Below are 14,829 nucleotides of genomic sequence, written 5' to 3'. Positions count from 1 at the left end.
TTCAACAGAAATGATTGCTCTCAAGTTTGTAAACTTTTACTATTGAAGTAGCTACGTTCAATTGAATATCACTTTATGTGTAAATTTCTTCTGATAGAGACAAAAAGAAACAAAAATGGTAGGCGTAGTACTTACTAATTGTAATATTCACTCGAAACACATCGTGGCTAATACAACAAGGAGCGAAGGAATATATTTTATAAGGATGTTATCGATGTTATAGCGAAGAGTATAACTGAAGCAATAATTACAGTTTCGTATAAATCACTAATATGCCATTAACCGCATCTCTATCACAGACGAGATATTCCATATGTTTTTTTTATTAATGCGGAAGTTATAATTACAGAAAAACAGACTCGTGGGATATTCGTGGAATCGTATGAACAACATTGTATGGCGAGATATCTCGTCCATGGTTGCGAAACGGGCCGAAAGTTAGGAGATACGTGCAAAATGAACATAAGAGAAGTATCTTGTATGATTACAACTAATCTATCAAAGTTTTCAGAGCTGACAAACTTTTTCATTTATTCCATTTGGATTATTCTTTATATTCTGAGTAAGTATACCTTGGGGGATTCGATACTTTGAAAGTTCAGTGATTTATAGATCTGTTGATCTGGGAATTTGGTACATTGGAAACTTAGTAATTAATGGATTTGCTAATTTGGGAATTCGATCATTTATGGGCGATACTGCGATTAATTAACGATTCACAGATTTATCATAACACCCTTTGCAATTTGGGGAGTAATTCAATAATTCGCGGATTCGATACGATGGGAATTTGGTAATTTATAGATTTGTCCATTTGAAAATTTGATAATTTAAATACACTTTCCGATGCATTGAAATTAGAGATTTAATTTTGATATACGATGATCTAGAATTTTATTATCAAAAGATTGAGAATATCAGTGGATATATTTTATTACATATAGAAAACATTCACAATTTCGAAAAAATTATTCAAATTGTCTGTAACCATACAAAATTTCCCACTTATGGGTATTTCCTGTATTATTTATTATTAATGACGATAAGAGATGATTTATACGAAACCTGTGATTATTGTTTTACTTTTTCTCTCTTCTCTTATACGCGTCAGTCAATACAAATGTATGTACCAAACATTTCGATCGATCGAGATCGACATGGCGAATCATTGATCATTTTCCACGATCAAGATTCAACATCGCCAACAGTCGGTCGTAAGGATTGTTGTAAGTAGCATTATGCATTCACAACCATATATCGTTACAAACATTCTGCTCAACACAGACTCAGTAAATACTCATGCTTTCTCTTCGATGGAATTCCTTACCTGTCGTTGGTTCGAGATTCGATTAGCCGCATCGAAGAAAAAAGATCGTTCGATCGAACGATAATTCGTTAACGATTCTATCATGCAAAAGTCGACTACGCTCCAACCAAAACTGAACCATTCGTCTAAATAACTTTGCTAACGAGTAATCTCGAACTTGGTATTTGGTTGCACGGGTTGCTCGGCGATAGTTACGCTATTTCAATCAATGTAATAATAAACGAATTAATTCGCATTCTGAAGCAATTATACAGAGTATCTTGAATTTTTTTAGTCCAACTTTTTATTATATGCATTATCGGTGCCAAACTGTATGATCATAATCTACAGGTGAAAACAAAATGACGTTTTTTTGCTGTAAATATTGTGTTACAAAGTTAGAAGCAAATATCGATCGTAGCTTGAAACATGTGCACGTATAGCAATGTATTCTGTATTATAGAATAATAGGAATGTTGATTATATTTATTTTGTATATATTGCATAGTCGTGATTGATTTAAAATTAACAATTAAAGCTTAAATTGTCATATCGGATTTTATGCAACAAGTATTTTGACAATAAGTACAAGTATGTTTAATAATTTGCAAGTATTTTACAAATACAAATATTATGACATAAATATCTTAAACAGTAAGTATAAAACGTCATAGTACAATCAATAGACTCGTATTACACAAACTATGCTTTACAAATATTTGTCTCTCGAAAAATTCAGGTAAATAAACTTCCACTATATACTACCTATCTTTTTAAAATTTTCACCTGTAAATTATGTTCCAACAATTTAGTCAAAAAGACAATACATAAAAATCATTCTGTACATCCTTCGAACCATTTCCTCATCTTTTTCTTTCTTTTATAAGCGATCGAAAAATCGTCATGCTCGTGCCACAAAATCACACTAGAGTTTTGGTCGAACGGAAACAGAATGATGGATGGTAACGCGATATTTTTAAAACGTTATTATCTCTGGTTTTGCTTGGATGGCCACGGTGCTTTGAAGACTCGGTCGCGATTTATGGCCTGGGACGAACTAAGCGATATATCGGCTAGAGATGAGAAAGTTGGCCGTCTTTTATCCGGCCTCGGGATTACCAAGAATATCCGAGGACGTTTGATAGCAACGATTGATAATACGAGAAATGTTATTACGATGTACACGCGAACCGGTGCATCAAAGAAAGCATCGTGGAAGCTTCGAATACACAACGTGTTCCATCTTATTGCCTAACGCGATCTTATCTCACTTCTGAAACGACTTCAACGTCGTGGATGCTTGCTGACTTCCAGATAAACTATTGTCGAATAATTAGTACCTTGAATTGTTGGAATAACGTTGGGTAATCAAATATCTGAATGATCGATAGTTTGTAGTCGTTAAAGGATAGACGGCTAATGGCTTGAATAGAGTATGGAGGTTTATGATTATGGTAAGATATGATTGTTTGAGTCATCTAAACAATTGATAATTCCTGAATAGAATGTGGCATTTCTAAAAACTTTGCTATTTAAAAGTTTAGTTATTCAATAATTTCTAGATTTGGAATTTTAAAAATTCGGTGATTCATACATCTGTTAACTTGAGAATTCAGTACTTTAACACTTCAGCAATCTTTTGTTAATTTGAGGATTCGATAATCTATCATAATTCATATAATTTGAGTATTATACAATTTCTAACTTTAATTTAGTAGTTATTAGAAGTGCAACAGATTTATTAATATGGGAATTCGTTAAAGTCAATATGCGATATCACGATTAATAGTCAATTCATATATTTAATTCCCTCCGGACTCCAATATTACAAGCTTCCACGAAACTTTACAATATGATCCACATGTGAGTCGCTCAGAAGCCATATTGATCAAATGTATAAGAGAATGACTATTATTATATACACTATTTTTTCAAATTTTCGTTGAAATTTTTAATTATTTATGCTATCTTCTTGTAATAAATAAATTTATAAAAATAAGATTTCTTTATCGAGATAATGAATGTTAATTAAACCTGGATGATGTGAAGAAATTGATACTTTAATAAAGAATGTAATTAACAATTTAACAAAAATTTGACTTTTGAAAGACTGATACTTCGATCAGTGTATGGTATTGGATGAAATAAATTTAAATACAAGAACCTTCGAATATACGGTGATCAACCAAGAGCCAGCAGCCAAAGAGAAAGGAAAGATTTTTACATCTTGTCGTGTAAATATCTCCTAGCAACCCGTTGATCGTTATACAAGGCATATTATACGTAAGTAGAAAGAAGACGAAGCGTTCAAGCGATAGAAAACACACATGATCATTTATCGTGTACAAAAAATATCCAGATGTACAATTATAATAAAACATGATACAACAAGGAATATGAGTTCTCGTCTTTTTTGTATTAAAAGCGTAAAATACAAAACAGATTTGTTAAGAACATCGAATGAGGAAATTACTTTAAATGGTAATAATACGTATACACACAAAAATTATCATATTAGGCCGGGCTTGTACGACTTTCTTTATGTAGCTTGCAACAGAAGCGCAATTAATAAAAATGGTAGAGAAAAGCTCGACAACGTAAAAATAGAAGATCAACAGAGAGAATTGATTAATGGATAATCCAGAGAGATAAAACGCCAAAAGCTTACATACGATCGTTACAAAATCCCGCTGAAAAATCTTTCAGTTTCGGGGTGTGTTCGTTGTGTTACTGTGTGATCCTCTGCATCTTTCGCGTGTTTCTATGCGTTTGTGTATGTATTATATATCACTTTATTCATGTATATGTGCGTGTATTCCGTATACGTGTGATCTTTTTCCCTTAGAAACCGTCTATCTTTAATTTCTTATTTTGTATTTCTTTTTAGACTATGCTATATGGTCTAGGGGTAGTAAATCACGATTCTGTTACGATTTGATCAGAAGACGAGCATGTATTTGGTTATATTTTGGTATCCTAAAAGAACTGAACAATTATTCAGCACATCACAAAAGTGTTCGAACACTTGTAGAAACCTTATGAATGTATTATAATTAATATTACATATAATGAGACAGGACTATCATAATCACATTGGTAAAATTTGAAACAAACCTGGAAATGTATATAGAAATTAGAAAATATTTGCAAGTGTATATTCTGTAGACACCGCAAAAGTACATAGACAGTCAATTATTCGTTAGATAAATAAACTTCAATATTTGGTGGCACCATATTTAACATTTATCATACGCTTAACATAGCTATTTTTTATTAATATATATTTGCAATAAACTTTTTATAACTTCTATATACACTTCCAGATTGATTTCAAGTTTCACCAATATAATCATGATATCCGTACCCCGTTATAGTGGTAACAGAATTTCAAAATCCCTTGTATAGATATAAAAGTTTACTATCGTATGGTAGAGCGACATATACTTTCGGGAACCATTGTATGTGCATCATTATACGGTTATACGTAAAAGTACTGTCAAGAGTACTCTGAACTATGTGTATCGTGTGGGCATTTATTGATATCAGTGAATTTTGGAACAATCGATTTGACTGCGAGAGATCGATTTTCTTTGGGATTATTTTTTACGAGCTATCATTTCTATTTCGACACGGTTTCTTTTATATCGTTACATTAGGGGAAGGTCGAAACACTTGTAAGTAAGCACGGATAATTCTGCAACCCCGAAACACAAATTTAGTTAAAAGGTGCAGTCACAGAATAATAGTTAAAACAATTCATTATAGTACTAAATATAATACTTTATAATTTGCGTGATACATGGGAATGATACATCGAATAGTTCAGAGAAGAAGATTGATCAGATAATATTGAATATGACGTCCATAATTAAACGCTTGAAGTTTCAGATTTTCAATATTTTCGATATGATGAGATATTTGATATTTTAACTAAATATTTGTTTACCCTATAGTTTTACTAAAGTTTTTCGTACACGATATTGTGAATTATTGCAAACATTTTATCAGGGAACGCAGAATATTTTAATTACTATGAAATTAACAATTGAGGTTTTCCGCAACTGCACCTTGTATCCTTAAAAAAAAAAAAAAAAGAAATAAAGGAAGAGACAGAGGGAGAGAGAGAAAGAGAGAGAACAGAAAAACAGAGAAGCTGAAGTGCAACAGATATAAACGAGATAAAACGTACAAACGTTCCCTGCAGGTTATTTAGAAACGTTCGAAAATAACGACGCTCTTTTAGCAAGCTCTCTTGATTCCTTTTGTTAGCCAGCCATTTCTCTAATCTCATTTCATCTTTGATCAGGCTTGAATAGCTCCGATATACAGTATCATCTAATTCGTGCCACAATATGTATACAACACATTTGAGGCGGATCAAAATCGATGAATGGATGTTCGAATTCTTTCGATTAAATCAACCATCGATATTTTTGGTAAAAAAAAAAAGGAAAAACAGGGGAAAAATTCGTTGGTCCACTAACTACAGAAAACACTCTAACTATTTGCATTATTCTCAACAAGTATTGATACCTAGATAAAGTTTCTACGATACTATGTGAAAAAAGGGGAAAGTGAGAAAAGGAATAATAACGACAAAAGATCGAGAGAAAAATTGGATGAAGTGAAAAAAATGGAAAATCGATCGTTTTACGTTGTAACGTAGGATCAATATTTGTTAGGAATAATTCATCTAAAACTATCAACTACCTAATCAGGATATATTATGTGTATATATATATAAAATATGTGAGTGTATATATATATATATATATATACAATACAATAATTTTATGAAACATTGATTATGAAAATATTTTTCATCTTTTTTTGCGCTTCATTCATACTTCGTACTATTGGTAAAAAATATATATTTTACAGAAATGTTTGTATACTCGGAAGGATATGCTAAGCTCAAAAAAAAAAAAGGTAACAAAAACAAGTACCTCTGAAAGCTACGGTTTTATACTTTGATGCAAATCGATTCTCCTACCAAGAGATCGTACGTGAATACATAATTATCACTGATCATTATCCTTATCCTTATCCTTATTATTATTATTATTTACAGTATCGCTTTTCCATTGCAAAATACTTTACTGTGAACATGCAGACGCTCCCTCAAGGTTCATCGTCGAGAAATTTTTCACGCCGCAGAGGACGGGAGCAAGTCGATCGACATTTCTCGTTTTCTTTCTACGATTATACCGAGGCAAACGAATGCTTCCAAAAATCTGGAAACAAGATTTCATCGCCGATTACTCTCTCTCTCTCTCCCTCTCAGTCTAACATGACTAACTTAAACTATAGTAAAAATGAATTTAACTTTTTTTCCTTCCTTTTATTTCCTTTTTTTTTTTTTTACTTTCTTTAATGTCGATCGACTTCGCTCTAACTTCCTTGATAAATCGTGGGGTTGCAGTTGGTCGAATTTTCTTCTTGTATGGTTCTTGTGTGTAAATTGATCGTGATTCATGTACATGTATATGTGTGAGTGTGTGTTCGTGTGTGTATGTACGTGTACAAGGTGAACACACACGTGTACGGGTTAAGATCGTGGAAGTCGATGCGGAACATCGAGAACAAAATGGGTTTGATTGTATAGAAAAAAATTCTGTGCAAGAAAAAATATCAGACGTGTTTCTTATTTGCGTTTGGTGAATTTTTAATCATTAGTGTGTAAAAAAACGTGTGTAAATCGAAACCTGCGTTTGTATTAAAGAAACAACAAAAGAGAAAAGGGAAAAGAAACGTCAGCCTGTGAGTAATTTTTCTGTGTGTATGTGTGTCAACTAACCTCGTCCTTGTCCAAGCCGAGCTACGGAAACGTTAAACTCAGGTTAAAATTCGTTCGTTTATGATTTTGTGATGATTTAATTTGTTGTATTTTATTCTTTTTTTTTCTGTTAAAAAAACAGAGTAGGAAAGTAACAGAAAAAAGGGACTACATTTTTTCATTTGATCTTTCCTTCTATTTTTTCGGGAAAGAATTACTGAGACAATGGGAATTAATTTAATCGATACATTCGTAAAAAAATTCACATTTTCTCTCTTAGAAGATCTTGGAAAAAGAAAAATTGTTCGACGTATTTTATTCGATTTTTGCCGAGACATAAAACTCTCGCTAATTTCTCCTAGATTGATTTCAACTTACGCAAAGTGCTCGTGAAATAAACTCTCCTGCACGCGCAATTAAAATTACACTGCCCTACATTTGCTCCTCCACCAAGAAACACAGGGAAGAAAGGGGTCATATAGATTATTCGCAGGTGCATCATTATTTTCTATATTTCTCTTTTTTTTTTAACGTGCTCGATTTTGCGTTTTGAATCGTTTCCTCTTTTTCTTTCTAACGAGCACCGGGAAACAAAATGGAAAAAAAAGATTATCTTGCGTATAGGCATATGCTAATATCCTGTCACGGAGGAGAGGCAAAGAAAAGACACGAGAAATCATGAGGAAACCAGAACAGAACGGTTCGAACGTAAAACGATAAAAAATTGAATTGAGAAAAACTGAAACGATGGAAAATAAAAGAAAATAAGACACGGGACAAAGAATACAGAAGAGAAATCTTGACAAGGAACTGACAATAAAAATCTAACATTTCGACAATCAGAGCAGAAATCTTCACAGCGAGAGAACTAAACTTACTTACACATGTATAGATCAAGTGTGTATGCATACGTGTGTGTACAGGTACAAATTCAATTAAATGCTATTGTTATAAATTTATCTTTTTCTTTCTTATATTTTTCTTATATTATAAAAAAAGGAAAAAAGTATTTCCATGCTAAAACGCGAATGCCAATTTGTATCTTTCTTTCAAAGTTCAAATAAATTCGTATTTGATTGAGACATATATTTTTCTGTTCGAGCAAACTTTCTTTCTTTTTCTTTTTTATTTTCTCGATTCTTTCTCGATATTGTTTGATCTATATAACGTACGTGTACCATATGTGAAACTTGTGTGGAGTCGTTCCAGACAACGAGAATCCGTTAAAGTTCCTTCTCGTTTGCCGGTACGTACATTGTGTGCACATTTAATATACGTCGAATCGACTAACTTTCGACAAAGAAAAAAGAGAAATCATTCAACACCGAGAAACGTCGAAAAAAGGGAAAACGAACTAAGCACCAATCCGGTAAGACACACCTATGGGCACTTAACTTGGGCTCGGCATGTCATCCTAATCATATTTACGAGCTAACATCGACATTCTAGAAACTTCAGCCGAAAACCTGATCTTAACGTCAAATCACTTTTGTTTAAAATTTAACATTCTTGTTTGAAAAAATTTATTTCAATCGACGTTTCACATCTTGAGAACGCTCCAACGTCAAACAATATCCGAATGAATCATTTTCTGAGTTTTTCTGTGAATCTTATTACCATTCTTTCTTTCTAATTCTGCTACCACATAATTATCGTCAAACGTTTCATCAAAATTTGTCTTAGGTAACTGGGAAATTCTCTGAAACAGAAGTGCAATTACTTCGATATAATTGGAATTTTTTAAATCACGAGGTTAATGAAATTTCTTAGGGGGGATGGTCGATTGATAGGAAGTGATTTGACGATGATCAGATTCAGCCTGGAAAGAAGATTCTCAGAAAACGTGGAGCGTGCGACGAAACTTACCTCGTCAGTGTGAGAGCCAACGAGAAAAAGGTCGAAGGGTATGGCGGCCACTAGGTCGATGATGAACCAACCCTTCAGGTAATGGACGGCTATCTTTGCAGGATGGGATACCACTTCATCGTTGCTATTCACGAAAGTCGTGCGAAAATTTATGATGATGTCCACTATGAAAGTGACGTCGACTGAAACATCAAACATTTTGTTAAGAATACTAATTCGATTTAAGAAACAATAGTAAAAATTCTATCGCTTGATCCCGAGTCGGTAAAAAAATTCTTCGAAAGTAAATGGACAAGAAACAAAACAAAAATTGGAAGATATAGAACTTTGTATTATCGTGCTCAAATTCTCGATGATAACTTTTCACAAAATCTAGTTCAAGAATCAACGTCTCTTTCGATATTTCTATTAACATAGTAGGATATACTGGAACGGGTGTTACAAGGAGGAACTTTTATTCATAAAATTTAAATACTATAATAATCGCGATTTATTAATTTACATTCATTAAATGAAATTTACTATATAAATTAACTAGAAAAGATGTGATATTATTTTTATTATGCTAACGTTATTCGCTGCTAATCCGTGGATCTGAAACGAGTTATTCCTAAACGCATATATACACAGCAAATGCTGTAAGTTCTACAATCGACCACATTCGTTGTAATAAATTCTACCATACTTTTCAAAAGTTACTATTCTCGCAGTGTTTCTATCTTTGAGATTATTAGGAAAACACCCACGTATTCCGTAAACTCTGACCTTTTCTGAGTGTAACACAAACGCTATGAACTTTCTGGACGCGCAGTGAAATAGGACTCTATTGGTCAGACAACGTGAATTCCGGCTTGTGTTAGGCCATGTCTACAATGGATATGTATTCGAACGAACTGGCATTCCGACGAGTGAAACATCTAAAGACTGCAATGCATACACTCATAAAAAATCTATATATACATTTGATTAACTTTGGCATATGGAGTTCGTCAGAATGTCAATTCGTATCGAGTACGCATTCATTGTAACCGCAGCCTTACTTGTCCAATATCGATCATTGATTTCGTGTCTCACCTATGAAGTCTATGATGACGATGGGATCGTCACTGTACTTTTTGTTCTTCCTGCTGTTGTAATCCGGATCCGACAGGACGAAGGCGGCGACGTACGGTGTAAATATAGCGGTATACAATACAAGCAGCAATATCACCCAGTCCCAGACCGCTTTGAAAGGTGAATAGTGTAATATGGTCCACTTGCCGATCCTAGGTGACTGTAATTTGTACTCTGGGAGGATATCGTTTCCAAGGGACAGCACCTGGAGCACATATCAACATATTGGGGAAGAATATATTCATCATTCGTTCCTCTTTTTCTTCACTTTCTTCTTAATGAAAAGAAACGGTTAATTTTCGTAGATTTGAGTTTTTCACCTCCTAATTTTCATTTGAAAAGTTATTCCTATGTTTCTTGCTGTTTTCTTAATTAAATAACTCATATGAATATTAAACAATAGAGGAGTTTTAATTTCTAAAAATTATTGAATTAAGAAAACAAGAATAATTCAAGATGTAGGAGAAGAAATAGAAAATAATTCGTCTCTGGAATAAGAAAGACGAAAACTCGATACATTTTTATCTCTGCTCGATCCTCTTTCCTCGATCGTTCGATTATTTTTATTATTATAAGTCAGAAGGAAGTGCGAAGATTATTATTATTAGTTTTTAACATGGGTTCTTCTTAATTTACGATGTTTCGGCAGACTTTGCACGAATTTGTTTTTGAAATGAAAATATCTTCGCCGAAAAACAGATTCGAAAAAGAAGAACGGGCGTCGATCGTTGATTTATCAAACAGTTGATAAATATTCGATGGAAAAGGACATGGCAATGTTATTGCTATGTTTGTAGGAGTTGAGAAAAACAAAATGTCCCGCGTTTGTTTCAATACCGCGTTATTTTCCATGCTGAATGGCCGAGCGAACAATATCAGAAACACCTTTGTTTCGTTCTATATTTTCAACTTTCCTTCCTTTCTGTCGAATAGCAATACGGTCAGAAACGCGAAAAATAAACCACCCACGCTCACTCTTTTCTATCACTTTGCGCCGTATCATTTTCCTTTTATTCAACAGAGTGGAAAGGAAGATTTGTTTCTACCCCGCAGTCCGACTCATTTAAGCGTCGCCGCGTTTTAACCTCGTTTCTCGACACGAAATCCATTAACAGAGAGCGTTCACGTACGAAAAATTTCGAATGCTCCGCTCGTTAGTAACGCGTTTCTCGAAAAAATGGTCAGGAAAAACGTAGAAAATAGGAATTCTATCGTATTAATTGATCTTTTCCTACGGATTCGGAGTGGTGACAATTAAGATAATCCCGTCGTTTATCGTGAGAGTTGAGCTCAAATCCCGACGAAATCTGATTCAGCCAGCAGACTAATCGTTTTAATAAAACCGAACGATTTACGGTGAAGACGAAACAAAGTTTTGATAAGGGACCATCTGCTACTGTTCGTCGGGGAAAGTTTCTGATCGCCGAAAAAGAAAAAGAAATGAGATGAATAAGAAGAACCGTGATATGGAACACGCGGAGGACAGCTAACCTGCCTGGCACAGTAGCGTTTCGAGTTGCTAATTGGACTCTCTGCCATTTAAGCCGGCCTTTGTGGAGGTTCTACAACGAAACCACGGCCACCGATCGACCATAAGTAAACACTTGGCACACACTATGCTTCCCACTGACACACACCTGGCACACGTGCCCTTTCACCAGCGACCGGCGGAACTTATTACGCGAACCACAGGTAAATAAATTCACTCGTCGATGATCCACATTTCCTCCTATTGCTTCTGTGTGCGTGTCCTTATATAAGAAACAAATATCCAGCCTCTTTATCCCACGCTATAGAATAAAAAAAAAAAGATATATATATGGAAAATTCTTTCTGGATTATTTCGTGTGTTTCCTGTTCTTCCATATAGGTATCACGCCCTCGAGATCCTCGTCACCATCACGTTTTATCGAGCGCTTCCACGAGTTGAGCCGAGTCGGAAAAGCGGCGGTAAAACGACTGTCGATCCCAGTGAAAGCTCGACGACTCGAGGAACCGGGGATATCGATCCACTGGACGGAACGTTGCCCCAAATACCGGAATATCAGTTGTTTACAACGCGGAGAGGAAGAACCGGAAGAGTCCTAGTCGAGTGCTAGCCTCACACTGATGCAATGCGGACCGCGAAGGGTGGCGGCGTTCGATTGGCGAAGGGGAGGACGACGAAGAGAGCAAGAGAGAGCAAGAGAGAGAGAGAGAGTGAGAAGTAAATGTGAGCGTGTACACAAGTATGTGTGCACGTTGTATGTGCATGTACGTACAGAGAGAGTACCCTTGTACATGTATGTAGAGGAGGCGTATTGGTTAGGGCAACCCCGTCGTCACACCCTACGCCGGCCACGTTTCGAAGTATCCAACCTTAGCAGGGTTAGCCTTATTACCTTAATAGCGGCTGTCTTCACGACCTCAGCTAGGCCAATAACAAGTCTTCCGCAGGCATACCGTGCACCTTTCTAATCGGAACTAATCACCAGGCTGCTGATGATCAACCGTTGCCTCGCTTTCCTCTCCGGCTCGTTTCCCGCTCGTCTAATGGCGCTGATGGCGCTCCGCTCCGTTCCATTTATTTTTCCATGCTGCCGGGCGCAACCGTTTATTCCGCCACGTTTGTTTGTACTTCCTCGTCGACTATTCGCCACACGCCACCGTAGCCCCTCTGTTTACCTGGCCGATCGGGAATCTGTTGCTCGAACACCACGTGAATCTCTGCTCTGCTGCTTCTCGAGATGACGTTTTCAGTAGATGATATTGTTAATAAACGTCCGCGTATTTTATTCTTCCTTTCCATTTCCACGATTCTTGAAACTTTAAGAAACTCTCAAGAATTTGCATGATACGCTGTTCATTTTCAACACCACTGAATAGATTTGGAACGTCGACGTTTCTAATTGGAAACAGTTGTCGGAGATTCGCGATACAGACTGTCGTAACGATTAACGGTCGAGCACAGAATTTAACGAGTATTCGATATTTCCTGTATTAATCGCTGCAGTAATTCTTTTCGAAGGCCATCGATAAAAAAGAGTCGGTCCTTTAATTAGAAAAAGACCTAGAAGATTCACGCACCGTTCGATTAATACCAAGAATCGGTATTAATACTCGAACCGAAGATCGTAAAACTAACGAGTTTTAATGAAATTTTATAATCGAAAACGTTTCAATTAGGAAACATTTTGGAGGATCCACGTCTTGTCGGATTAATACGTAAGACTGATATACCGGCTAAAGAACGAGCCCAAGATTACAAATTTAACAAGTTCCAAAAGGATTGCATAACTTTAAAATATAATTCTATAATCTGATCTAATAATTTCTCTAAAATACAAATATTGGTTTCTTTCAAGAAAATCGACCTTTTAATTCGAACAAATTCTAAAAGATCCACGTATCGTCCGATTAATACGTCAAACTGTTGTATCGATTAACGGTGGTGTCCAGAATTATAAATAAACGATCGTTCCCAGCAGAAGCCCGACGCAAAACGTTCCAAGCCGACCGCAGACTGTCTGGATTTAGTTGAAGACCTAAATATCTCTATGCCGCGGACAGGACATTTCATTGATTTCTTATTACGAATCGCGAGGTCTGTCTAGAGTCGGCCAAGCATGGCGCGAAGGGATGAAAAACGAGGAGAGGAGGTACAGAGAGAAGCGGAAAGTCGTCGTTCGTCACGGACGACCTGGGAAAATGTAAATCCGGATGGATTATCTTTTATTCATGCTACCTGCTCTAGCCAGGTGAACCGGCCTATGTGTTTCTTTAGAACCTGTGTGCAATTCTACACGCGCGATGCCTGGGTGCGAGGTCGTGACCCGACAGCCTCGTTTCAATGACCCTTCGTCATTAGGTCGTTCAAGAATGTTCGTTATTTCTAACGAGGCACAAATTAATGCGTGGACAAGCTTCTGGCTAGGAAATAACGAGGAAACGCCCATGGACTTCGTCCAAGGAACGAATTTTCGTGCAATCGGCTTCTCTTAGAGGATGTATGGAATTACATTTCGAAATTGCACCTGTTTTTCGGGACGCGCATCTCGAAGATAGTATCGAGAGCTATAAATATTGGATGGTGTTGCCTGAGATACGATGTGGGTTACCGTAAATTGAAGCGATGAGTCCCTTATAGTCGTGGTCGGAAGAAAGTTTCAAATTGAAATTTGCATATGACTATTCGTGACTTAGTATTAGATACTTTTCATCGTATTAGTAACGATGTTTATTCATTGTCCTTATAGAATAGAATTTCGTTTTATAAAATTATAGTAATATTACGACAAAATATCCCTCTAAATTTTGTTACGTCCATCACTAAAGTGTTATGCTTTTGGATTTTAGGCATTTGGAAATGTTCTTTTGAAATGTTATAAATGTTCTAAGTTAAAATTGTATTTAGGTTTTTTAGAGCTTTAACAGGAAAAAGATTGTCTCGTCTATAAGCAGGACTGAAAATATTAATTATAATACTATTCCAGTAAATTGAAAAGCTAGGTAGCGAAATTGTAATGGAAGCACAAATCTTTATTTCAGTATCCTATGAAAAATATATCGACTCTGATGTTGGAAATACTCTCTACCCTAACTGAAATCTTAACCAAAATTTTATACCCTTATATTTACCAATCTATTTATTACACCTGTAAATTGGTTTAGCATCGTTTCGTTGATTCGTCCAAACATTCGAAATGTGTCTATTTCAATTTGTGACTGATTTTATGACTCAGATATATCGTGGCTCGGACAATCGGAAGAATGTCCAACGCCTATCGGG

The 14,829-nt window shown here is 35.5% G+C and overlaps 1 protein-coding gene across 10 annotated transcripts in view; it reads right to left on the bottom strand.

The window, feature by feature from the left end:
- Positions 1-14,829, bottom strand: part of LOC132913809 (potassium voltage-gated channel subfamily H member 6) — a 142,060-nt gene that overhangs the window by 14,519 nt on the left and 112,712 nt on the right. For 8 of the 10 annotated variants that reach the window (XM_060972388.1, XM_060972389.1, XM_060972380.1 and 5 more), the window contains 3 exons: positions 10,023-10,266; positions 8,949-9,130; positions 7,104-7,124 (listed from right to left, as the gene is read on the bottom strand). In XM_060972388.1, coding sequence (XP_060828371.1) covers positions 7,104-7,124; positions 8,949-9,130; positions 10,023-10,266 — 447 coding nt within the window. The remainder of the gene's footprint in view (positions 1-7,103; positions 7,125-8,948; positions 9,131-10,022; positions 10,267-14,829) is intronic. The other 2 variants (XM_060972382.1, XM_060972387.1) reach the window with 1 other exon arrangement.

The sequence above is a fragment of the Bombus pascuorum genome, chromosome 13 (assembly GCF_905332965.1).
Source record: "Bombus pascuorum chromosome 13, iyBomPasc1.1, whole genome shotgun sequence".
NCBI lineage: Eukaryota > Metazoa > Arthropoda > Insecta > Hymenoptera > Apidae > Bombus > Bombus pascuorum.
Note: the sequence above shows the minus strand (reverse complement) of the source record. Positions and strands in the feature narration are given on the sequence as shown.